Source organism: Oreochromis aureus, linkage group 20 (genome assembly GCF_013358895.1).
Source record: "Oreochromis aureus strain Israel breed Guangdong linkage group 20, ZZ_aureus, whole genome shotgun sequence".
Taxonomy (NCBI): Eukaryota; Metazoa; Chordata; class Actinopteri; order Cichliformes; family Cichlidae; genus Oreochromis; species Oreochromis aureus.
The window spans coordinates 4537348-4565014 of record NC_052961.1 but is presented as its reverse complement, the minus strand read 5'-3'; the positions used below and the strand labels follow the sequence as shown (position 1 = coordinate 4565014).

The window sequence follows — 27667 nt, the reverse complement described above, 5'->3', positions numbered from 1 at the left end:
GTCTCGCTCTCTGAACTTATTTATAGCTCATGTAAAAGAACACATCACATCAGAGTTGAACCTAAGAACTTTGTTTTAAAAAACAAATTAACAGATTCATCTTCTTCTCTCTATAATCCAGGCTTGGCACAAACCCCGCCCTCTTATGCCACTCAGCCAATGACAAATGGACTCACGGGCCCCCCCACCCCCACGTCTTCTGATGCCCCACTGGGTCCACCACACCCAGCGGAGAGGACGCTTACCAATCACAGTGACTCTGATGGCGGCCTATCCAATGCAGGAACTCGAAGGTCAGTGAGGGCATTAGCAGTACCTCACGCATCATGGTGGTTCCCTGATTCCTTTGGTGAAAAGGAACCTCAAAGGTTCTTCTGTCCTTTGGGAAAAGTCCTGCGCAGCTTTAGCAGTGATCTCAGATGTAATGGTGCTCACCCTGTTCCACTCTGCTCCTCCTCACAGGTCTTCTCTGATTCGCTACAACAGCAACACTCTCCCCGCCCTCTCTTCCACTTCCCTTCTCCAACATCAGAGCTCCAAGTCCTCAGAGAGTGACCTGTCCACGTCCACGCTTCCCATATCCTCCTCCACGCTCCCCATCACTTCGTCATCCTCACACATTCTTACCAAACTTCAGCTCTCTCAGCCCGAGACGGGCCTCCTCCAAAACTCCACCAGCTCCAGCACCACAAACAACACCCCCTCCTCTTCTACACCTCCTGGTCCGCCTGTGCATCGCCCACTGATGCCTCAGACCTCCCTCGCTCTGACCCCACCCAGAGACATCCCACCCTGTGGCTTTAACGGGTGCCCGGCCAATCACCAAGCACCCACCACAGCATCCAGAGGAAACCCGGGATTGGTGCTCCCCCTTGGAGCCGGGTCCCCGGGGACAGCCCACGGCGGGGAGCTCGTGCCGGTGGCTCTCGGCCGCAGTGAGAGTGGGGGACTGGGGTTCAGTGTGACAGCAGGAGGACATGGGGGTCAACAGGCAGTAGTCAGGCGGGTTTGGGATCGGAGGCAGTGCCTGTCGCTGCAGTCAGGAGACATTATAGTGAAGATCAATGGAGCAGACGTCCAAAGCTTCAGCTTCTCCCAGGTAAAAGATTTTTATGGCTTTATCACCTCGCTCGACCTTGATATTCCGACTGACGTTAGCTCAGCAGTGAACAGTTGGTCTTTGGGAAGAGGGAAGCTCTCATGGGTGCTCATGGGAGTTTTGTGGATATTTCCCCGTATATCCTAGAGGTGTTTTGTTTCTGTGTGTCGAGGAAAGAGAGATGGTCCTGTTTAACCTAAAAAACAAATCCTCATCACAGTAGTTTACCTGCCTCAGCCCTCCTTGTTACTACTGACAGACATCGCCATTGGTTAATGAAAACTAACCGATGTCTAATGTGAAGTGATGAGTGAGGAACAGATCTGACACTAAAGAAGTTCCATCAGAAGTAATAAACACGAGTGCTTTATCTTCCTCAGGTGCAGAGAGTGCTGCAGGAACACACCAAACAGGGAGAGGTTGTACTTCTGGTCTACAGAGGAGGTATATATCTGACAGCCGATACCCCAACCCAAAAACACCAATGCAAATAATAAGTATGTCGGGCTCAGGCTGCAGGATGTCTCCGTCTCATCAGCCAATTATTGTGTCATAAATGTTTTGACACTGACAGATTACCCACTGATCCACACCGGTTCTATTTGGTGCAAACTACTCAATGTTATTGAACAGCATAGGTTATCCAGCAATTCCTAGAATGGAAATAAGCATGCAGAAATGGCCAATTATGCATTTTCATTTTGAATGCGTTCACATCGGGAGGCTTAGACTTAATTTCTATTGTCACTCACTGTTTGGTTAACTTTAACTGGTTAACTGGTTTGATTAACTGCTTGACTTTAGAACATATCTATATAACATAATGAGAACTTAATGGCTTACTCTTTCCTCCATCAGCTCCCGTATCCTCTCCAGTCGTCACCCCCAACATCTACAAGCCCCTCACCATCCCACACGGAATGACCGTCCCTTCCTCCTCCCACCCCAACACTTCAGCCGACATGCCTTCCCCGTCCACGGGTGCCTTGGTGGGGGGTATTCCCCCACTCAGCCAGGCTGGCTTGGCCCTTGAGAGTCCCCAGGAGGGGCAACTACCAGCAGCAGGGAACCACCAAGGTAGAAGCACCCCAGAGTAGTAGTGACGAGTGCTGCTAAGTGAGTGGCGACTGTGCCAGTAGCTGTTTTTGTTGGTGTATAAGTGACATGATTTCCCAGTTCTGCCTCAGAAACAGCTCATGCAGAGGAATATAATAAATGTATTTATTATTTAACAAAAAATTGGAAAACAAAAGGCAGATATTTCTGCACTTTTCTGCACTTCTACATATTTCTACTTAACTATGATGGGCTGTGTAAATATTTGAGTAAAAGACTTTTTGTTGTAAAACGAGAAAGCCAGAAAGAGGCAAAGGAAAATCATTTATTAAGGGAATCATTTAACAAATCTTGTGCTCTCCAAGCAAATCCAAAATGCCAGGTTTCTTTAGAATAATGATTTTTAGATGATGTGGGTCCCGTTGCACCCACAATGTCGCCTAATTCTTGGCTGTAAGCATCTTGAGATGACAGATGTTGTGATATGTGAATACAAATAAAGCTGAACTGAATCCTCAGGTGCCCCTCCTGCCCAGACGCCTAACGGACCTCCAGCCTCAGCCCTCATCCAGAGCACTAGCTTCCTGGACTCAGTTCCTGTGACGCTGACCTTAGAGCCACGTGACTTGTTGGGCGTGGAGGAGAGCGCCGGCGGCCCTCCTGCACTCAGAGAGGGTGGACTAGGAGCCGTTCCTAAGGATGGAAGAGGAGGCGGAGGAGGAGTAAAGTCAGTGGATGTGGAGCTGAGGAGGCGACAAGGAGAAGGCTTTGGATTTGTTATCGCCTCTCAGGAAGTGAGTGGAGGTGAGTGGCAAAGAATCCTCCATATGTCCAGCTTCTGTCGGTGTCACCGCATGTTATATGATTGAGTTTTCCTGAGATGAACCAATTCTTCATCTGCAGACATGTTCAAGGTAAAAGTGCAGTGACCACAACAAAATACATATATTTAGACACAAAGAGGTCTAAATGTATAAAAAGCAAAGATCCAGCTGACGCCTGGTATTTTATCTCTGACTGCTGACACTGAACAGGTTGTTGTTGTAGAAGTCCAACAGTAAGTTTTGTTTAGTGTGCTGATGTGGAGAAAGCACAGAGACGGAGCCAGCCTACACAAATCAACAACAAACTCGTGATTTGGGTGAGCTGTATGATGGAACAGTTTATTTCTGATCTCAGTTCTTTTTAGTTGTTTTCTCATGTTGTTTTCACTTCTATTGTTTATAGGATGAAGTAATCGTGGTTTTGAGTTTTGTATTTTTCTCATCTTTTCAGGTTATATTTAAGTCCTGGAGTTTTCAGTTTGTTTTTACCTCTCCTGTGCTCCCTGTTTCCTCATATCCAGTCTTAGTCTCTGTGTTAGGTCTTTTTCTGTGTCATTACTTTGTACTGTATTTTGGTACACTGCTGTCTCTTGTGCCTTGTATTTAGCTTTATTTCCCCTTTGTCTCATTAGTTTGATTTTGTTCACCTGTGCCTTGTTTTCCCCAGCTGTGTTCTCTCTCCCTAATGACATCATGCATCTATTTAAACCCTCAGTCTGCTTGTGTTGCTTGTTAACCTTCCCCTTGGGCCCTTGGCCTGTGTTTAGTATCACAGATTCTTTTCCTCAGTTTATCCCTCCTGGTTTGACATTCCTGTGTCTGATGCACAAAGAAGTATAACAGAAACAGAGGATTCAAGAAGAATATACCTGAAACTGACAATAGGAAAAACAACTGCTTCAACTTATCATTAAGAAAATGTTATTTGGATGGTCTAGTGGTTAAATTGTGGCGATACTATTCTTCCAGCAAAATGAAAGTTTGACTGTTGCAATCGGTTTATTTCCATTGATCACTAGATGGTGACAAATCAATTAGAAAAAGCAGGCAGTCAATTAGTGGAGAGAGCAATTGGACTTGAAAGGGACTTTCATTGGGTAATATTTGTGATGGATAAGTAACAAACACAACCTCTCTACTTAGCCCGAGGGGAAGTGGGTAATTTAAAAGTAAAGGAATTCAGTGGGCTGGATCACAGAGGATGGAAATGTTACCCAATGACACTGGAAATGGGTTAAAAATAAAACCTATTGAAATCCTTCAATCTCTCTGAAGATGTAGGATGACAAAAAAATAAAAAAGAAATGGTGGAAACTTACTACTGCCTACTGTTCGCCAGCGATCCAGAGTTCAAGTTCATATTCAAATAGACTTTCAATAAACCAACATCTGATTTTTGAGGGAAGGGCAAGACTTTTTATACTGGAACATTTTTGGTTTCTGTTTGAACAAGCTTTGGTGCATGCAGATAAAATTTATCTGTATTTGTTAAAAAGGACCAGAGGAGAAACAGGAAGTTTTGAACCGGATATCCATTATGTTCCTTCTGTACATTCTGGCTACAATAGAAGCTCAGAAAAATGGCTTCGTCAGCCTCAGGCCAGTGACTTACCTGACTGATATTTATAAGTGTCTGCTGTGATTTTAAGCCACTCGGCTGCAATCAAACAAAAGTTACTTGTAATAATTACAAAACAAGACCACTTTGCTTATAAGTAACTATAACCCTGGGCACTAGATTTGCACATCACACAGTTTAGTTTGGGTTAATAAGCAACTCGTTTCACATGTAAACAAGCCGTGGGTGTACAGGGAGGAGTTAAAGCTTTCAAATAGAAGCAGCACAGTAACACAGTAGTACAATAAATGCAGTCCAAGGTTCCCCTTTCCTGAAACTGTGGTGAAGCTGGACACAGTACAGTAGCTGTGCAAAAGCACTGAGGGATTTTCCACAGCTGGGTTTGTGGCGAGTCTCTGGTTGATTTCAGCTGCACCTGAGCTTCTCTGATCGGCATTCAGCTGGAAGGAACAGAGCTGAGCGACAATGATAAACAGCACTCCACTGCACCTCCTCCTTTGGAAATATAACAATCATCTCCACTGTTAGCATTCCTCCCCCTCCACATGAGTAATTTCCCTCCCACCGCTATCTGCTCTGCATAAGCCCCGCCCCCTCTGACTGTCCCTCTATCACTCACTGCAGCTCCGCTCACTCAGTCCAGCGCTCCTGCTTTTAGAGCCACAACCTGCTTCCCGCAGACAGCACAGAGAGACAGAAGGACAGACAGTGAGGACAGAGAAACAAGGACAGTGCATTGTTGAGGTCTCGGCTCGGTTCAGGTCTGAATTATCCATCATGTTGGAGCGACTGCAGTCAGCTCTGAAAACTGTCAAGGACTCCAAATGTAAGTTTTAGTTTGGATTTTTAAGCTTTCGTCTAAATTCAAGGCTGGCTTGGTTTCTGGGAGGTCTGTCCATCATCGTGTGCCTGAGCTGTATTGATTTTAGAGTCCTGCTGTGTGTGGGTCAAAGGTACTCCTGAATTTATACGTGCACTGCTGTGGAACAAGTTTTCACAGCCTGCTCCTCTTGTGGTTTGTTCCCTAGTAAAGTTTTTTAAGATTGAGTCTGATTACAGGCTCTAACCAGATCGCCTGTGAACCATTTGTTGTTGGGGTTAGGTTGCATAAAAAGAATCATTTCAGAAACTACAAGTTGTTACCTTTCAACACCTGGCAGGCAGATTTCTACTTGGGTTTTCATAATAAGGGAAAAACCTACATGAAGCGGTACATTTGAACCCTAACCAACATTAGCTTATTAGAAAAGAAATAAATAAGCAACGTAAATGTTTTCTTTCTCATCTAAAGAGCCAGATGCTGCTTTTTCTTTATGTTTGATGATTCTCATCTAATGTGAGATTCTTCAAAGCTTCCTGTGGGTGATCTCTGATGTGCGATATAGAGATTGGGTTCTTATATTATGGATGGGAGATGAGTCATGTCATCATCATGATGATGTAATAGATAAAGAATAATGACAAAGGATAAAATCAAGGAAAGCTAATGGAACACAGACTAAACTTAATGTTTTGACTTCAGTTTTTCATCTAAATACACTTAAAAAAAGAACAAATTACAACAAGTAAAACAACAATGATGCGTAAAGTGTCTCAAAAAAAGAAAAAGACAACATTTGTAAATCTGAGGTCTTGTCAAGAAACTAAATCAGTGCTAAAACTAATACTTGTTCATCGGCATCTTAACATTTTGTCACTACCACATGTCCTTAAACTAATCGAGTAATTTGCTTATTTACCGTTGTTGTTCTCACTGTGTGACCTTTATCAGGGTTGTCATAGAGAGAGGAGTCCACTGACTCATGTTTGCCCACCACACAAAAAGTAAAGTGAAGTTTTGCGAAAATGCAATTGCAGTGGCAACAATAACCGTTTCTGTTTCTGGGTGTCAGTGGCATCAGAGTCCACAGTGTACGGGACAAAATAACAGGCTTATACACTTACTGCAGCGTCTGGAAGAAACACTTGAACCTACGTATGCAGTCAGTGCTGGTAACATGTTTATCTCCAGCTACTATGAATCTATTTCCTCCCTTCCTCCTCCTTTACTCTAAATCCTTCTCCCTTTTATTCCTGTCTCCTTGTTCTCCTCCTCAATCTGTATCAGCTCTCAGGAATGTCTGAAATAGTTTCACCTCATTGAAGCTATCTGCAGTTATTGTGTGTGTGTGTGTGTGTGTGTGTGTGTGTGTGTGTGTGTGTGTGTGTGTGTGTGTGTGTGTGTGTGTGTGTGTGTGTGTGTGCTTGTAAAGCTATCCTTGTGTGGACCACTTTGAGTTTAGACCTTTGTGAGGTGTCTGGTCCTCGCTGTGGCTCAGACTGTATGATGTGGTTGTGTACAGGTCAGCACGCCTGCAGTTCAGCAGCAGCTGTTTTTGCCATGACTGTCAGCTCTGTCAGTGTTTGTAAAGTTTCATATGACTGACACAGAGTGGTGTTCAGGATTAAAGGAGTATTTCACCATAAAAGTGAAAGATTCATTTATGGTAAAGGTTTGGTTACTGTCGGTGGAGCTTCTAGTTTTGGTGGAACAGTGGAGCAGTGGTTAGCACTGGTGCCTCATAAGAAGGTCCTGCGGACCAACTGGGGCCTTTCAGTGTGGAGTTCACTTGTTCTGCCTCGTTGGGTCTCTCCAGGTGCTCCAGCTTCCTCCCACAGTCCACTGACATGCTGGTTTGGTTTACTGGTGGTTCTAAACTCTGTGTTAGCAATGCAATAGACTGGTGACCTGTCCAGGTGTACTAAACCTCCGATGGCAGCTTGGATCCAGACAGTGTTTTTCAAATTGGATTAATTTTACATGAATTAACTAAATTTCTCATTTGTTTCTAATGACAAAGTATATAACTCAATTCAACTAACAATTGATTAATGATTATTTTAATAAGCTGCTCACTGCTCACTACTTTCTCTAAAACTTAGAAGGAAATAGTGACAATAACAATATTTTGGGGACTATTTCCAGCAGTGGAGTGATCCACATTTGAGGCTTCAGTGACTATTTGGTGTGGAAGTGTAGCGTTCTGTATGACAGCGTCAAATATTAGTCTTTTCTGGATAAAAGTAGGCTCTCGAACACAGAAGAAATAAAAAATATATGGCTCAAATACTCGATGCATTCAGCATGAGCTTAATATGCACATTAGATTTCTGGATGAGAACTCTTTGTTTCTTTGTCCCTTACGATTCACGTGATCAGGACTTGTTTTGTATTCTCACAAGAAAGTTGAGCCCCTTCAGTACAACAGTCTAAACAGATTTGTTCCCACAACATCAGTAATACAAACATGCACAGGGCTGAAGAATGACCTTGTTAGCAAATTTCAACTTTTAATGAAAAATGTCTTTAACTTTTATTACCTTTGCTGTTTTCTGACAATATTAAAACAATGTGTGCGCCGGTGTGTAAGTTATGTAATATTAAATCTTCATGACATAACCCTTTGAAATTCACCCAGAGCTTAGCTTCAACTGCCGGTCTGTTTGTGTCCAGATGTGCTGTCTATTTCCAGCTGTGGTTCACTGTTAAAGTAGTCCCAAAATAAACATAAGAATATATATGTAGCCTGTATGTATCCTTACAGTTCAACTATTCCTCTCGTTTTCCATCTCTGTGTTTTTAATTATGAATGATAGTTAAATAAAAGATTATTTATAATCTGGCCCTTTATGATGTGGTGAAAGAAGCAGAAGGTTCCTGACAAAAGTCAGTCTGAAGTTCTTGTTGTAAATTATAATTCCAATTAAAGTCAAAGGGACAAATGAATACATTTTCACCATGAGCGTGCAGCAGGGTTTTCAGTCACATGTGACCCTTTTATTGGCTTCAGCATCCAAAGATGGTAATAGCAGAATCAGTCGACACAAGGAGGGCCTCATTAACCCTATAATGCCCTTTGCATCATATTTGATAGATGAGTTTCTGAGACCTCTATCGCATCAACATGATCAATACTTGCCATAATTTCAAAATGTCATCGACAAAACTCTTTTTTTGTCTAAAATTAACATTTTTGCTAATAAAAAGTTGCCAAAAACGCCCAGTGTATCAAATGTCAAATCATAAACAACATGTTATAGAAAAAAAAAGCGGATTTTGTTATAAGGGTTAATAAACATCCCAGTTCCCAAAAATCTGAATTTTCTGGCTATTTTTTGATGGGTTGGGTCTTACAGGGTTAACCAATGGGTGACATCACTGTAGCCAGATCCATCTTTGGCTGGAAACAACCACCAAATAGCCAAAAGAACAGAAAATAATACATAGTAAAAATAAGGCTAAAGATTGATGAGCATTATATGTCCTTCTTTAAAAACTGAGCCGTTGTTATAGAGCTCAGCCAACTCCTGCATGCTGACTTCTTTCCTGTCCCATTCCAGTCACACTATGAACAGCAAAACTGACTCCCATTCCGCATGATTCCCAGGGGAATGCCGTGACTCAAAGGATTTCTGAAAAAAAGTCAGCCTGTGCTCCCGAGGCAGTCGTGTGTCGAGTGTGAATGCGTCTGTTCGTGCTTTAGCATTCGGAATAGGAGATGTTAAACTTTCTATTAATAGCAGCTTTAATCCATAATTCAGCAGAATTATGAGCTGGGCTGTGTGTGTTTGCCAAACTGGAGCGCAGGTGACTTCAGGCTTATTGGACTGTGAAATTGGACAGACACACACATTTGTCTTTCAGCACTTGTGAGGACTTCCTGTGCATGATGCATTAACGTGCTTCTTACCCTGAACCTGCACCTGAACTCTCACCTGTACTCTAGCAGTCTACTGTCCCATTGTGGGCTACAGACTCAACGTCCTCACAATGAGAAACGTCCTCATTTATTTAACCATTCACCTGTAAAAGTCCCACAGCATAAACCTCCAAATATTAGTACTCAGGCGTCATCAGCTTACTGTGCCACCGAAAATCTGTTTATTAGCATAATTCTGATTTTCTAAACACATAAAATTTAGTTATGTCATGCTGCAGAGACATGTGCTGTTATGACTTGGTCACATGTGGTCATATTTGAGTATTTATATTAAATTACAGAGCCCATAATCTGTATATATTAATGGGAAGAATCAATAAAATCACTGCAAACATTCTGATATGACACTGCTATAATCTGTCATAAAAAATATGACAAACATATTTTAGTTTCAGCAAATTAATCAGACAACAAAAATAAAAAAAACACTACGCCGTGTTGAACCTCAGGACTCTGTGTGAGGCTGAGTTTACAGAAACTGTGTGTGTAAAAGTACAGATTATAATTTGCCATTTCACGGTTCAGGCTCATGACCCATGGCGACAAGTGGGAGAGGCAAGACTTTAGCCAAAGTTGAAGGTTTATCAATTAACGTTATTGGATTCTAAAGTTTCCCTGAAATAAAGAGTAATAATAGGCGCTCCTGCTGTTCATGTGGTAACTTTACTAACCTTACTTTGGGGATGCTCTGACAGGGGGCCCATGTTGCTCTTTAGGGCTGGACCTGTAGGCTGGCTTTATACACGTGCATGTGAGCATTCTGAAGCCAGTCAGCAGTAGGGCTAAATCAATAAGCAGGGTGACGATAATGCTGACAAAAAAACAATTGGTTGTGGCGCACATAAAGGGATTCAAGCATCAGACTATATCACCTTCTGGGTGCCTCATAGGTGAGGATATTCGGGCATGTCCTACTGGGAGGAAACTCCGGGGTAGATGGAGGACATGCTGGAGAGATTACTTCTCTCAGCTGGATCGGGAATGACTTAGGAACTTTTCCCTACTATATTTTATTTATTGAGACTTCAAACTGCAATATTGTAAGGACTGATTCTTAAATAACACTTTCTACTCAAGCAGTTAAAGCACTTTGTACAGCGTGCATCATTCACCCATTCATACAATGAACACATCGGAGAGTGACTTGGAGTTCAGTATCTTGCTCAAGGACTCTAAGGCATGCAGACTGGAGACTGGAGCAGAAAGGTTGAACCACCAACCTTTAATTAGCGGATTACCTGTTCTACCTCGTGAGCTACAGCCACCCCTGATAGAACTGAAATATAGATATAGATGGATAGGAAATTGTGGAACATACTGAATATAAAAAAACTCAGCAGATACAAAATGAATTTAGGTTTTTGTTTTTTCCAAGAGCTCTTTGTGTGCTTCCTCAACATCTAAAGGCATGTAACTGTGCCTCCTGGGGTTGTTTTTCACTCTAGCTAAGGCTGGTTTAGAGCCAGAGCCTAATCTGAAATACAATTATTCATGTTTCAACAGTCAGAGCAGCGTCTCTTATCCGGGGGAAAAGTTCCAGTGTAGCAGGTCACTTACGTCAGGGGTGCAGGATTATTGTTACCAAATAAGACTTTATCAGTCCCACAAAAAAACTGAGTAAAAACATGAAATTAAAGCAGCATGTTTAAAAAAAAAAAGAAAGAAAGAAAAGAAAAGAAAAAGGAAAAAAAAAGTTTTTTCTCTTTTTTTCCATTTATAAAGTGCCAGCTGGTGATAACAAAACATCAAATGGGAGGGAAAATGTGATGAATGTCTGTTTTAACTGTTTTAACAGTGATCTGTTAACATGGCTCTATTGCGGGCCTCTAGCCTTTTAAAAGAAGGCAGAGCAGACTTGTTTGTGACTCTGCACCAGCAGAAAAAGCACCTGGGTTCATGTTGGCAGACAGGAGGTATGTGTGATGTTTGAGGAATGTGGAAAAGGTCTTATGATGAGGATTTGTTCTGTGTGCAGGCACAGGAGGGTCTTTTGGCAGCATAACAACGTCAGTAAATCATTTTTGGTATTATTTTCAAACCCCAAACAACCAAACAGCATCTTTTCTGAGCCATACAACAGTAAATAAACCAAAACACGATGAGCAGCCTGACCAAAGAGTCTGGATAATGATGGCAGTGGTACTGGTCGTGGTGTTGTGGTGAAAATCATGAATGTTTAGTTACTTTGAGGAGATGTCAAGCTGAATTTTTCCTCAACAGGTTAATATTTTATTGGTTTTCTTTGTGCAGCACATCTGGAGTCAGAGCTGTGGTTGGAGAAACTGTTCTAGCAAATGTTCTCATACATGATTCATCGAGTCAGACCGAGAGAGGCCTCACACGGAAGAAGGAAGTGTCCAGAAATACATGTTAGGAAATATGAAATAGTTGAATGTTTGAGCAGAAAAACGGCTGAATAGAAGTTTGATTTATGGATTTTTGGCACGAAAAGTTCTTTAACTTGTAGTTTCGGTCCCACACCTTACCCCCGCCCTACATCGAAAACAAGAGACGTGTGTGAAACTGTTGACGTGATGTTTCGAGCTGAAAAGGAGGTTGGGGTTTACTTAGTCTCTACTTTGTTTTTACTGCAAAACTTTACCAGAGCCTAAAAAATACATTGTTCAGTGGACCAAGAGGGAAGACGGGACACTGTCATTAGGAGCCACACAGGACTTTATCCTCTGGGATGGGGGGATGCTTTAAGAGTGGGAGCTACAGTTAAGCCTATGATTTGTAGAGGACACAGTTTTTGTATCTGTAAATCACCACAGTTGGCTTCATCAGACAATTAAGATGTGAGTGCAGACGTGTGAGTTTCAGCTGTATTTCAAGGGTTTTACAAAAACCTTTGCATGAACTGTTTTAGAATGTTTTGATTTTTTTATGCACCTCAAATTTTTCAGAGGCTTAAAAGTAGACAAGTTAAAATGACTTTGAATGTTTTTAATACTTGAATGAAAACAAGACCAAATGCTGCATTTTTACAGGTTTTTACTGCCGTCAGCTTCAGTTGCTGCTTGTTTGTGGGTCTCTCTGCCTTCTGTTTTCTATTTAATAACTGAAAAGCTGCCCTGTTGGGTTGAGATCAGCTGACTGACTGTTTATTCCGTTTCTTCACCTTGAGAAACTCTTGCTGTCTGCAGCTGCTGTCTTTGGGTCATTCACCATTTGCATTATGAGGTGCTGTACGATCAGTTTTGCAGGATCTGTCCTAATCTGAGCAGAGAGTACAACCATGTACACTTCATAATTCATCCTGCTGCTTCTATCAGCAGTCACATGATTAATGAACACCAGTGACCCAGTTCCACCAGTGACAATAACACGCCTCCGGAGTGTTCTTGACATGGTTAGATGTTGTAAAATTGTTTTTCTGAACAATGGAAAGAATTCTGTGATCATGCACTTCAGGCCAGTCCATTCATTGATTTTACCAGACTGTTGATTTGGCCACTTGTAAAGTTCTTGCTCTCTCTCTCTGCTTTACAGTGAAAAGCTAAAAAATACAAATTCAGCACTTTGAGTAAACTTCAGATGTCTGCTTCATTTGTAATGAAGTAACAAGGAAGCAGGCCTGACCATGAAACTGCTTTGTCCTCTGAAAATGTGAGACTGTGTATAGAAATTATGGAGCTGCGCATACCTGTGAGACCAGGCTGCTATCATCCTGTAAGAAGCAGCTAGATACGCATGAATGCAAAGGCAGGGAGGCAGATCTGTGCACAAAAATACAAAAGACACAAAGATTTGTAGTGACTGTTTATCAGTTTGGGGTTTTTCTCATCGCTCTCTGCCTGCAGCTGTCAGCCTGGATATTATCACACTTCTCCTCCTCTGCTTCACTGAAACATATTTCTCTCTCTGTAGCCTCGCGTTGCCTCCTCCACCGACTGAACACAGTGATCTCAGCACTTTCTTATCAGCTCACATGCTCGCATTCACCCTCCTACACCGTGTGTTTAAACAGCGTTAAATACACATTCTTTTGCCTCTTTGATATTTTAAAGCTTCTTAAAGTGACTTTAAAGGAGCAGGTGGGATTTTTTTCCTGCTTCAGTCCATTCTCTGCGAATCCTGTTTACATCACAGTCCTGCCGAGTGCAGGTCAGTTTATTTGTTCAGGCTGTGTGTCTGAGCTGCAGGCCGACGGCGGCTGTTCCTGAACAGCATGAAAAATTCTCATGCAGGTTTTCTCACGTCGGGGCAGCCTCTGGCAGATTAACGTACCACTTCAACTGAAGTTAATTAAACAGAGTCAGTAATAAAAGCCAGCTTTTTAAATTTTTTCTCTATATATTTTTTCATATCAGATTATATCCTGTCCATTCATAGTGTGCACTGAACCAGTCAACAGGTCATTTAGAAATATTATGTACATAAAAGTTCATTTCAGCTCATAATTTTCCAACTTTATAAATTTATATTCTACATAGGAATTCTTTTGCTCATTTTTGTACCTTTTCAAACTGTATTTTATTTCTCTATGACTGCTTTTTGTTGCTTTTTGGTAATCTTTGCCCATAATCCATATCTTTGTGCTCATTTCTTATTGTCGCCATTATCATTTTTTAATCTCCTTTTAGTCATTTTATGTCACTTCCTCATTTTATAAGTGGTTGCACCCATTTTTTTGCCGTTTTTATAGCTGTGCATCATAAGTCAGTCAATGTGCAGTGTTTTTGCTCTACATACCACTAACAGCTGCTGTCTTTGTTAAACTGGGTCATGTGAGCAGGTTACTGTAATCAGGTGAGCTCTCTGGCCTTCAGTCACTTCATGTTTTATCTCTTAGACTTTACAACCTGAAACTCTGCACACAGTCAGGGGTTGGGACTCGGTGGTGGTTTCAGGGTCATCGGTTTGTGTATTTGCTGGTCATGTGACCACGCAGTCTGTTCAACCGGAAACGTTTTTTTCTTTTTCGTTTGTCTTCCATTTTCTTTGTTCTCAGCAATTCAATGATTAGTGTCTCTGAGCTCGAAAATCTTTCTGAGAATTTCCCCCCATGCTCCTCCCTCCCAGAGATTTCAACAGTGGCATGGATCAACGTGTGTGTGTGTGTGTGTGTGTGTGTGGGGACTGTCACTTTAAAACAGACTTTTAAAAGGATTTTTAAGGTTTAAAATTTGGTTTTGAGATTCAGCTTTAGTTTATGTACATTTAGTATGCGTGTTACAATAGAAATAATACAAAGGCATAATTCTGTATGTGATACCACATTATGGGGACTTGAACAGGTAAATAATTTAATGCTACATCTTTGGTTTAATGTTAGCTTAACTTCTGACCAGTGTGAATCTCCAGAAATGACTTTAAACACTACATTGTCCCCTGAAGTGATAGAAACAAGATGTTTGTCTGTGAACTTGGCTGTTTCAAAAACAACCTCCTACAAATGTTTTTCCCTCAGTTTAGTGATTAAAAAGGGAAAAAAATGACTTCAGAGCAGGATCGAGCTGAGATGAACTGGTTCTAAACAAGTTTTCGTATTGGTGCAAAGTCCACCAGTGATTAATGAACGTGCTCAGATAGGCGCACCTCAGAGTGCCTCCATTGTGACAAATTTAAAATAAAAAATAATTTCTGATCTGCTTCATAGGACGGCTGCAGAAAATCGTCATTTGTGCCTTTCAAAGCAACAAGATGATTTCTATCTGCAGTAATTTATATTTGGTAGTAGGGATGGGAGAACCGGCGATTGTAGGAAACTGGTTCCCAGTAGTCCAGTTCCTCGAAATTGTTAGTCTGCCTGCCTATCGATCCCGCTTATTGGTTCCTGCACTCGTACTACAATCAGCTGATTTCAGTTCGCGTGCCAGAGGAGGAAAATAGTGACGCAGTCTGGAGCGTGGATGTGGACAATTATTTTTATTGCACAAAAGGACGATATAAATGGTAAAATGTAAAACTGCATCCAGAACAGAAACAACCGCATTATGATACTAACACAGCTTCGATGCAAGCATCTGCCGAGACAGCTTCTTAGAGACATGTGTGTCCTCATTAGGGACTTGTGTTGGTGTGGGGTTGTAGCCTCAGGTTTATATTGTTAAATGGTGATAATGAGACATCGTGCTTCAGCGATATTACAGAATAACATGAAAGTAACGAGTGTAATTAATTACTTTTTCCTGGGAGTAATTAACTGCATCATTTTTAAGAAAAGTGTTCTGTGTAATATGTGTAATAATGACTTTTTGAGTACGACTCCAACACCCTTCACAACAAAGAGGTGAAATAACACGCACAAACATTTGACCACAGCATGCAATTAATTTGCATGAATATTATTTCTTTATTGCTGCTTGGTGGGGGCTCAACCCAATGAGAATCGATAAGGAATCAAGTCAATAAGTGATATTGATAATGGAATCAGAATCACTACATTCTTATCAATTCCCTTCCCTATTTGGTAGTATGGCTCGATTATGGCTTCCTGCGCTGACATGGAAATGCATGACACAGGGAGAGCACGCTATCCTGCCCTTCCATGTACATATGTGAAAACCCCAGAGGCAAGGAGCGCAGAAGCACAGCACTCAGAAGAGGCGTCTGTAATAACACGACATGGATTAATTCAGAAAAGGACATAGTAGGAGAGCCTGGGGTGGAGGTGGGTTGCAGAGTGGATTGCACATGTGCAGCAACTTTACAAAGGTTAAAGCAACTCAAAGATTTCTTTCTTTCTAATTAATACTGTAATTATCTGTTATTTTTCAGATTAAAATTTCTAAGAAACATGAGATTCAGTAGATTGTGGACCTGGGATTGTTCAAGACTCTGCTGGGTAACTGTTTGCTTTGGATCCATGAATAAATGGATGGATGTCAGTATATTTGTTCAAAGTCGCAGTAGTTCTTGGAGTCTTTAGTGTTTGTTTTTAATCAACCACAGGCCAAATAATGGGGAAGAAAAGGTTCATGTGGATTTTCTGAAGGAATTAACTTTTTAAAGTGCATTTCACCACAAGCTGCATTTACATTTCCTTTTTTCTTTTTAACACATATTCACATAGCAATCACTGAAACTTTGTATCAACACCTAAAGCGAATTTAGAATCACCAGTCAGCCTAACATGCATGCCTTTGGAATGTGGGTGACACCCAGAAGAAACCACTATTGCTGTGTTACATTGCTGTGTTGAGTTTGTTAGATTAAAGAAAGCTTAAGGTGTTCATGTTTATGTTTAATCATGCAGTTCCCCTCCTCCCCACTAACACTGCTACTGGAATTGCCTGCATCACTTTCTCTTCATGCTAGAAATGGGAACTAAAGTTGCCAGAGTCTCAGTCTTTATATGTCTTGGCAGGTGGACAGGGCTACTTTAATCAGATGCACCATTAGTCTTAGTTTTGAGGACAAAGTACAATTATAGGCAAGTGTACATTATAGTCAAACGTTGCTCTGTCTAACCTCACCAACACGTTTCTGTGACGGTGTTTAGGCATCGATCCTGCCCTCACAGGACGCCTTTGGGTGTCATACAGGAGTGAAAACCAGATCACTGCTGTGTGCGAGTCTTTGTTTCTTTGTTTCTACTCTGTGCTGACAGACAACAGTCATGTGACCACCAGAGGTCATACCAACACCCTGCAGATGGTGTTAATGTGGTTTGACTGTGGGTCTTTCTGCTCCTTCATTTAACTGCACCAGCTGGTAGTTCAGCCAAGCAGAGTGAACAGGCCTCAATTATTAAAACTGAAGCACATGTATTATTACACAGCAGCGAGGAGAGAATGCACAGTGTCGGCTAAAGTCTCACAGTTCTGAGTAAATCCTGTCCTAATCGTTAATTGTACTTTTTGGAAAAATATTTGGGAGGTTTCAGTGTTCTTATTTGTCACTTCAACTCAGCAGTCTGTACCAAAAATACCACGATTTGTCCAGGTGATGTCTGACCACGTGACCTCTTTCTCTCCTTTCTCCAGCCCCATCGCTGATGTCTCACCGGTTCGTGACGGTGCGTCGTGGCAGCCCAGCGGCTCGCAGCGGGCAAATCCAGCCCGGAGACCAGCTGGAGGCGGTGGAGGGTCGGCCGGTCGCAGGTCTACAGCACCGAGACCTGGCCCAGATCCTGAGGAGAGCTGGGAACACACTGAGACTGAGCATCACTCCTCGACACCGTATGAAAAAACACAGATACACTAAAAACACTTAAACCTACAGTAAGGCCAGTAACTGTAAATAAGCCTTTTAGCTTCATTTGCTTCACTTTTAAGCCAGCTTTCTTCTGATTGGTTACCTGAAGTAAACAAAGCCACTGAGCAGCAGGCGGGGCTTCTGTGCAGCTGGTTCTGGTTTCTTCCTGTTAAAAGGGAGTTTTTCCTTCCCACTGTCGCCAAATGCTTGCTCAAAGAGGGTTGTGTGATGGGGTTTCTTTATAATATTATAGGGTCTTTACCTTGAAATATAAAGCACCTTGAGGGGACCGTTGTCGTGAATTTGCACTGCATAAATAAACTGAACTCTAATTACTGCTAAGCTGTGAAAGTGGAGGATTCATGTTTTGATTATTTTCTTGCACCTTGGACGTCAAATACTTTAGAGAGAGCTCTAACGTTAGGCACAAAGACATCACCGCAGCAGTATTATAGCTTATGCTTGTATGGCTGCTACGCTAGCCGTGTCTCTCCAGTCAGACACTAAAATATTTTCCTGATAATAATTTTGCTTCAGCCTTTAATATCTCTGCCTCTCCCTCTGACAGCTGAGGCTCCAGCCCCCCTGCAATCCTGAATTGGATAAGCAGTTACGAAAGTGGATGGATGATAAAATATTTTTCTTAAACTGCTTAAATGAACAGATTTTGTACTGAAAGATAACGCTTATCTTTCACGTGTTGATTTCCTAATTTTTAAATCTACTGTGATGGTAAAGAGAGTCATCTCATCTCCCTTCTCATTGTCTTTTTCACTTCTTCCAGATTCCTCTTCCCTGACCGAAGCTGCAGATCTGGACATAGATGGTCGGATGATAAAAGGACCCAGAGGGAGGTCAAAGGTCGGTTTAACTTTTGTTTTGTTGTAGTATTACTTTGATTGGCGACTGTCATCTTAAACCTTCTTCACACATGAATTGCAGCCCTGAATTTGTCTTGACATGTGGTGCACGTGAATGCACAAATGACCAGGTGTAGATGTTCCACTTCCTGAACATCCTACCGAGGACAGGATGTGCAGGAAGCACCACCTAAATCAGAAAGTGTTTCCAGCTGTGCAAAAGTGTCTGAAGCAGACCACTTCCTGCTGTGTGCTACATTTACCTCTAAATTGTCTGAAGTTTACACTGGAAGACAGCTGTACTGTGGGACTGTCATTAAAGAGGCAGTACTGGTTAGTATCAGCAGGATTGTTTGTCTGTGTCCAGCAGGAGGAGTCAAAGTTCTACAGCGTGGACCTGGAGCGAGGTCCTACGGGTTTCGGTTTTTCTCTGAGGGGAGGCAGTGAATACAACATGGGACTGTATGTACTCGGGCTGATGGACGGGGGGCCAGCCCAGCGCAGCAACAAGATACAGGTACACGTGTACTTGTACTATTTAAATACACATACAGGTGCAAAATGCAAAATCCTGTTCATCATTTTAGATTTAGGTTCAGGCTAAGGTGTCTCTCATTAGTTCAGCTGTTTCACAACAAAAGTCTTAGTAGGGAGACCGAATTCTTGTTTTTATTGTGAAAGAGGTGCAGGACGTCTTATTGGTTTTTTTCTTATTTATTTTAACAATAATCTAATCTGCTGATTAAAACCCTTCATTAATACTTGAATGCACATGAATCTATATAAGGGTAAAATAAAATCTGTACACCTTAAACATTAATGTGACCAAACGATCACAAGCATCCACTTAAAACATTTGGATATATTTGAGCATCCTGATGAAACGAATGCGATGGAAGTCTTTTCCTGACTCGGTAGAATAAACTCTGACAGTGAAACCATGAGCCTGATCCAGGATTTTCTCAGAGTTGATGGAATCAACTGTCCGATTAGTAGATGACACCTTCTACCTGCTGAGCTGGAGGAGAGAAGCCTCCCCAGTGTTACTGCGTTTGTGCTGTGCAGAGATTTAGAGATGCTCTATTAGATCTACTGATGATTCGTCTGCAGAAACTCTCTCTGTGATCTGTTAAAACACACTACACCGCTGAGCCAAAACACTGACCTCCAGGGGAAGTGAACATCGTTGGGTGTCAGGTAGGGACAGTCCAAGTCTGCAGTGGTGAGGACTTACCTCAGGATTGTTTAGAGAACAAGTCTGACAAACTTCTGGGGACTTAAAGGATCTGCTGCTGATATATGGAAGTCCAGTCCCACTGGAAAGCTCGGAAGTCTGTAGAGTCCAATTCTTGTTTGGTTCAAGGTGACGCCAGATTTGTGGAGAAAAAATGGAGACGCAGAGTTGGTGTGATTGATGCATGATCTGGTCTAAACGTGTTTCCTATATGAACTGAACTATGGGCACAGTGAAACATCAGGAAATGCAGTGGAGACGTTTCCACTCAGACAAACATCACTCAGGATCTTCGTCACATCGTTCTTTGTGATATTAAACCTTCTGAAATATTCAGAGCTTCACTTTGTGCCTGCAGCTCTGAGACTCCGAGCATCAAACATTCAGCATCGCAGCTGCTCGCATCGTTCTGCTTCCTTTTTAGTTGTTCCACAAAAAAAAGAACTTCACAAAATGCTCTGCAGCAAATGTAGCGCCCCCCAGAGGCCAAAACAGCCAACTATTCTGAACAGTTCAAATCCTGATGACTCAAACCACCTGAATGTGTCATGTTTGTCCAGCATCTGTCAACCGCTGGTTGAACGTTTTTAAATGTCACAGAATTGAATTATGAACTGGATAATAAACAGAAGTAAATTAAAGTAAATATCTAAACAGTTTAAGCAGCTTTAGCACTGTAAGAGGTAAAATGTTGGACTGAAAATAGTAATAATAGTCTGATCTGTAATTGTCTCTCTGATGTCTTGCAGCTGAATTTAGTTTCCAATACTGTCAGCTTCCTCAGCAATCTACACAAAGACTTTTTCAGTTCTGATGATTGCACATGCTCCTGCAGACTGAGGATGTTTGTCGGTGCCTGAAATGACTTATACTCAGTTTTATGCTTTATGCACTTTCCTCCTGATGGTAAACAAGGTGACACCGTGTGTTGCAGGTGTCCGACCAGCTGGTGGAGATAAATGGAGACAGTACAGCAGGAATGACCCACAGTCAGGCCGTTGAGCAGATCAGAAGAGGAGGACATCGAATCCACCTCGTCCTCAAGAAGGGAAACGGATACGTGCCCGACTACGGTGAGACTTCACAGGACGGACTTCAGCTCTGTTACACACGACACAGCTGAGAGAAAACTGGGAGACATTCTCTCTGCTAAGACTTCAGTTTCTCTCGTTTAAGTTCTTCTTGATCCTCTCTGAATTCTTTAATCTTTTATATCTTTTAATCAAAATGGCACACGGTGAAGTTTGGCCCCAAAGCATAGAAGGATCACTGAGTCACTCTGGGCATGTGTCCATGAGCACTCGGTCTCATTATCCATCTACAGCTTACAATCAGCAAGATTAATAATAATCCTGCTGACAAATACACAGATAAACCAGCAGCACTGAAAACTGCCTGGACTCTTTAGTGACTCACTTGCTATGTTAAGACAAGAGACTGAGGAAATAGCTGGGAAAGCTCTAACTTTCACAGCCTGCCCACAGCAGCTGAAAACTGACATGTTTCTGCATTTTCTGACCTCATAAGGTTGGAATTTGTGCAGGAAAATCACCTTTGTGTCTCTAGCAGCAGGGTTGCCAACAAATCACTACAGACCTTCAAACTTCATGTGGCCTTCCGATTAGCTCAAGATCAGTGCATAGAGAGCTTCCAGGAGTGGGTTTCTATGGTCGAGCAGCTGCATCCAAGGCTTGCATGCTTGGATGCATTGGTGTAAAGCATGCTGCCACTGGACTCTAGCGCATGGAGACATGTTCTCTGGAGTGACGAGTCACGCTTTTCCTACTGGCCTACTGATGGATGAGTCAGGGTTTGGTGGTTGCCAGGGGAACAGTACTTGTCTGACTGCACTGTGGCAAGCGTAAAGTTTGGTGGAGGGGGAACCAGCCAGTTTCTTGGAAACTCTTCTCATAGCTCAAAGAAACAGTAAAGGTTTAAAATAATGAGGTCAGTGAATGTGGAAGCAATCTGTGTAATTCCTAAAAGCTCAGGCTTCAGATTGCTCTCAGCGCTCAGCCTCAGAGAGTTTTTTTCTTTTTAGGCTCTCCATGATGTCATCAAAAAATAAAATACCCGTCCTAATATGGTCATCTCAGCTACAGAAGCCCTTCCCATCAGGTTTTATTAAAGGGGAGGGGTTAAAAAGTTTGTTTCAGGCAGGTTGAATTGTGGAGCTGTAGCCCAGCCCACTATAAGATAAATAAGGATTATTTTGAATTGAGAGTTATGCAAAGCTACTCTATTAGAGTTCAAAAATATAAATATTGAGATGGAAATGAGAAGATGTTCATGAAGATTCAGTTGAAGAGGCTTTTGTAAAGTACTCCCTCATCACTGACCTTTGACCTGCTTCCTCGGCTCTCTCACTGTTTGACTTAACTCTTTTTTTTGACTCTTTTTTTCCTCTCCTTCCTCTCGTTTTTCCTCCTTCTCCTCCTCCTCCTCAGTGGAGCTCTCCAGCTTGTCTCTCTGTATGACCAACTCTAAACAGGGGGAACCCTGCTTCTACGTGATTGGACGCACTGAAAACTCGCGGTTGGTAACGCCGTGTTTTCCCATCAGCTTTCATTTCCTTCACTTTCACTTCATCAGTCCTTCATCTTCCCTGATCATCATCAGCTGCAATCTGCAGCATTATAGTCACATGTGAATAGCCATCAGATTACTGTACTGAGTATTTTATTTAAGTATTACTGTTTGCATGTATAGGTCCAGTACCTGATAGTGAGTAACCTGACAGTTTTATGTTGTTGCTGTTTAAAGGTACATTACCACCATCTTCTGGTGGTAGTAGCGTATTACATCCAACCAGGTCCCAGTAAAACCCTGACTGGCTTCATGGCGTAGTGGTTAAAATATTTGTTACATGCAGAAGATCTCCGGTGTGACACGGAGAAGTGACAAAGACTGAACTTTAGACTTTAGTGCCATCGTGTTGGTCATTTACACCCAGATGAGCTAATGTTAGCGAGCAGATGTAGATACCTAACTACTGCTAATTAAGACATTTTTAAAAAATTATTGAATTTTTCTGACCAGAACTGGAGCACAAACTTCATAGACAGGCTGCACCTCACAGCAGGCCTTATTATTTGTCTGTTAATTTTATTAAAAGGCATCAACACCACAAACACAAATGAGGCTTCCAGTTCAGTGGCTCATGGTGGGAGAGGTGAGGCCCAGCAATCATTCGCTGGCCTCTGGTTACACGAGCACACCTGTCCACCAAAGTAGCCACGCCCCTAACTAAAACAGCAAGTTTCAAAGCAATTCGACTACTTTAGATTAGAGAAGCTGTAGCTTTGGCACCTGTGTATTCCAATATAATAGAGATATAAACCTCTATTCAAAAGTGCCAACATCTGAAATGTTTCTATTTTCATGTATTTTGGCTACATGATCATGAATTTCTGATTGAACCTCCTGCTTCATTTGTTCTGGTTGGTTTTGGTTCAGAGTCTGAACACAAAGCTTCAAACTTTCATATGAGACCCTGATTTTAAAAAACAGATTGGAAACATCAGCAGGGCTGACAACAGCAGAGGTGCCCGTTGGTCACTTTGGTAATTTTTTTGACAGAAGAAAAACCTACTTTTGAATAAATAAATAAATAAATTAATTAATAAAAGTAATAACCACAATAATTACTTGCAGATATTCAGATAATTATATTCGGTCTCTGTTTGTTCATCAGGCCCTGAGGAAGGAGCCCTCTCCCCCTCCTCCTCTTCACACACTGAGGAGCTGGATGTGGATATGATAACCATGACAACTGCCTCTCTCAGCCAGGAAATGAGACGAGGAAGTGGTGCGGGAGAAGGAGAGAGGAGGAGGAGAGAGAGAGAAACCAAAAGAAGAACAGGAGGAGTAGGATTAGGGCCTCCTGCTCTGGACCTGGACATAGTGGAGGAGGAAGCACGGGTGCTGGAGAGGAGATGGCAAGAGGAGGAGGAAAGGGAGGAGAGGAAGAGAAGAAGTCAGACTGTCAGGCAGATGAAGCAGGATTACCTCAAGGAGCAGGGGAGGAGGAGCAGGAGCTTACCCAGGAGCGATGCCCGCCTCAGGGACTCACCTCTATCAGAGGAGTCCAGAAGAGGAGGGGGAGAGAGGGAGAGGAGAGAGGAGAGAAACAGCAGCACCAACCGCCATGCAAAGCATGCTGGGAACTCGGCTGCATCTCAGAAGGCAGCGTTCTCCTTCCTCATGCCATTGGACGATGACAGCAGTGACAGACATCTTTCCGACAGCGAATCAACAGCCAGTTTTTCTGAGATGCACCTATCAGGAGCAAGCATCGCCGCTGCTGGCTTGAGGGAGGAGTCTGATTGGAGGAGAGCTGAGTTGCAAGATGGGAACGCCCCGGGCCCTTGGCTGAAGCCGAGCACGCAGAGACTGACGCAGGTGCTGACGAGCAGTCAGATCCGTGGGCGGGGACTAGTGGGTGGGCTCTCTCTCTGATTGGCCAGCTGTGAGGGCATTCTCCTCTTTTATTTGCTGATTTTTTTTTTTTATTGGCTACTTATCAAGGGCTTTTTTGATTGGCCTGCTGGAGAAGACCCACCTCCTTCTGTGTCCAACTGGATGACCACAGAAAACTCTGTTTCTAATTGGCTGGTGGGTGACATAACAGCTACACAGACCTGCCGAACCAACACCTTTAATATTACCCATCATGCCTCAGTACATCCTGAGACCTGTATCATGAAGCTATATTGGGCCGCCATCACCTGTCAGACAATTTCAACCATCTACTTATTTTATCTTCATCTCGGGATTCTGTTTTATTTTGACTTGATTCGAGTAACATACGGGTTAGGGTTAGATTACAGCGATTGAAACATTCACCAAATCACCCGAGCTGCCTGTGGACAGCTGAACTCTTTGTGATACAGGCTCCTGGTCTGCAGACCTGATGTGACGTTTCCGTGTGAAACATCACGTCTGCGTTTCATGGCTTCATCACGATCATCTTCACTCGCATCCTTCCGACTTCAAAATCGTATGCAAACAACATCCGAACCGAACAACGGCGCTGTTTCGTGATTCTCTCTGTGTAATCTGAGCATGTGAATATGACTGGAATGATTTTTTTATTTTTATAAAGCTGAACATGTAACAAAATTATTATTATAACGATATTAGAGATTAAATAGATCCAGAGATGATTTGATTTGCCTGCTTGCTTGTAACAATGAAAGGAAAATAACCTGATGATGTAACAGAGCCATACACACGCACACACACGTACAGATGTCAGGTCCAGCTGTGGTCCTGTCGGCTGTCGACGAACATAACATCACCATGGCAACATGGCTTGTCTCTATAGCGACAGCCGCGGAGGAGCAGGACGACCTGCAGCTTTGGATCATAACAAGTGCCTCGTTTTGTTTCAGCCTTCGTCTTGCAGACTGTTGCTTCACTGAAGCTGCAGGCAGAGACGCACGCCGTCGCTTCCTGCAACACGTCAAACAACGCCAAGACCTTTCAGACACCAAAATATCCCATCATGCAACAGCCAATACTGAGTTTAATGCTTTTATAATTGAGCTAAGAATCAGTTTGTTTGCCACAAAAACAAAACAACCCCTCATGTCATCTGAATGTGTCTTCGCCTTAACTCCAGAGGTCCCAAAAATAGGGCAGCAACTAATTATTTTCACTACTGATAAATCTTCATTGATTTTTTTTTCCCTATAAGATGTCAGAAAACAGTCAAAACATTCTGCTGTAACTTGTCCAACCCATGAATGCATCTTCAGAGGCCTTTTATGGGTTTTCTTGTTGAAAGATGTTTAATTTACATCAATTGAATCAAAGGAAATCATTAAATCCTGACTTCTGGACAGCAGAGGCATCAGAAAATCTGGCATTTGACCAACTAATTAAATTTATCGATTGATTTTGTAGCTCTGTTTAAAACAACAGGAACAAAATTTACACATGCAGGACTTTACACAGACCTCATCTGTAATCTATAAAATCTCAAAGTACAAATTAGAGTTTGTTATTTTTATCACAAAGAAAACGCATCAAATTCTGAGGTTAATGAAGTTTGAAGTAAACCTAATAATTCTAATTGAGCAAATTACAGAAAAGAACAGGAAAAAATCTTGTTTTTCTCTCAGATGTCAGAATTTACTGCTTGTCTTTGTCGTACTTGAAGGTAAATTAAATATAAATGGGTATATCAGATATCTGCATCTGTAAGACATTTGTTAAGAGTGTAGAAATAGTTCTGTCATTTTATAGACAAATCAGTGAGAAGCAACAGCGCAGCCCTGTGTTTGACATTTGGACTGAGGGTTAGTGTGCACTACAGAGATTTAAATAACATTAAATTAACAGATAAAACCAAAACACTGATTAATGTCCACAGGATAATGTGCAGTGATGTTATGTGAGACTGTCAGTGCATTGATACGTGCATGACGTTCAGAGAATTTCAGCCTAGAAGTTCAAGTTGAACAGTGCAAACAATCACGCACACGTCTCTGCTGAATAGAAATAGCAGAAGAAACAGCGTCTAGATTTTTCTTTTTGTTGTTCACGTAGCAGGTTTTTATGCCACATTTAAAATGTTTATTTTAAAGAATTATTCACGCGAGAGTACTTTATTTAAACAACTAATAACGCTAACATCACGGTAAGGCTCCTTTTAAGGGGGACCTATTCTGCCTTCCCTGAGGTCTTGTAACAAACCAAAGTATTAAACAAGTCGAAGTAAAACATGGAAGCCAAAAAATATTTAGAAGTTAGTAAAATAATTTATAAATTATTTTTTCTATTTTCACAATAAAATTGGCCAATCACATGGAAGTGGCTGTACAAAGGAACAGCGTAAGATCGGTAAAAGAAAACTATAAGTCGCTACGTTAGCTGAGTCCCCGAATAAAGACCAAGAGCTGGAAATGAGCAGAATAGGTCTCCTTTCAGAATCACACCTAAGAAATGTAAAGTTTTTAAAATAAAAGATTATATGATGTAAAAATAATAAAATGGTCGCTGCTCTCTGCAGACAAACTGCAGAACAGTGTTTTCACACCCTATTTGTTGTCATTTATCTACAGTACGTGCTGATGTGTCAGTTTGTGCATCAAAACTCATCCAAAGACTGTTTATGAGATGAAGAAGCTTCACTCTGTAACAAAGCTGTAAAACAGCTCATTTTAGACCAATGAATGAAAACTATTTGTTGTCCAGACCCAAAAATGAAGGTTTTTTTGTAAATGTCAAACTTTAGATTGTTGAAACAATATTTTAAAAACATAACTGTGAGCTGAGGAAAGTTATTATATAAAGTTATTATATTATATATATTATTATTATTATAGTTCATTTTCATAGACAAAACTATTAATCCAAAGCATTTTTGAGCAGATTGTTAATCAATAATAAAAACAACCGTTAGCTGGATGAGCTTCTTTTTGACAGAGTGAAACTTCCTCCTCCTCCAGCTGCTTGTGTTTCAGGACAGTTAAACTTGATGTCAGATCAATATTTGAGCTGATCAGGGTCACAGCTTTATAGAGGGAAAGGGAATATGAAGCTTGGGAAAAAAACAGGGTGTAAATATCAGATTTAAAAGCACCTGTTTTGTTTCAAAGATGAACAGTAACCTTTCCCTGTAACAGGCGTTTCTGATTTCACTGTTTGTTTGTTTTTAAAGCTAAATAACGTCTGGAAACAGCTGGACCATTAATGACTAACCTCACAGTACATTTAAGAATATTTTCAAATATGACTTCAAATACAGATTAACCAGTTATTACATTGATTATTGGCAGATGATTTGTAAGTAGCAAATCAGACTTTATTTTCTATTCAAAGCAAGCTCTCGCATTGAATCTATTAAATAACAGGCTTGCTGCTGCATAGAGGGGACAATAACCACTTAACCCTTTATGATTCCAGAGATCACATTTGCAACACTAATGCAAACGTTACATATATGCTAACTTCACTGACCTTGATTTGCACCGTAAAAATAAAAAAAAAAGAAGAAAGAAGTAAAAATTGTAAAAAGTATTTTTAATGCGTGCCCTGTAAGGGGTTAGTCTAAGTATCAGTTCACAAATACTCAGGATTCAGAGCCTCACTGAGGTCACAACAGAAC

The 27667-nt window shown here is 41.7% G+C and overlaps 1 protein-coding gene across 1 annotated transcript in view; it reads left to right on the top strand.

The window, feature by feature from the left end:
* LOC116335467 (membrane-associated guanylate kinase, WW and PDZ domain-containing protein 3) overlaps positions 1-26600 on the top strand; it is a 38430-nt gene extending 11830 nt beyond the window's left edge. The window contains exons 12-21 of the mRNA XM_039604533.1: positions 122-293; positions 463-1099; positions 1480-1543; positions 1958-2176; positions 2675-2959; positions 17250-17444; positions 18245-18321; positions 18688-18837; positions 20489-20627; positions 23249-26600. Of these exons, the coding sequence (XP_039460467.1) occupies positions 122-293; positions 463-1099; positions 1480-1543; positions 1958-2176; positions 2675-2959; positions 17250-17444; positions 18245-18321; positions 18688-18837; positions 20489-20627; positions 23249-24012 (2702 nt within the window). The 3' untranslated portion in view covers positions 24013-26600. The remainder of the gene's footprint in view (positions 1-121; positions 294-462; positions 1100-1479; positions 1544-1957; positions 2177-2674; positions 2960-17249; positions 17445-18244; positions 18322-18687; positions 18838-20488; positions 20628-23248) is intronic.
* Positions 26601-27667: the final 1067 nt, after the last annotated feature.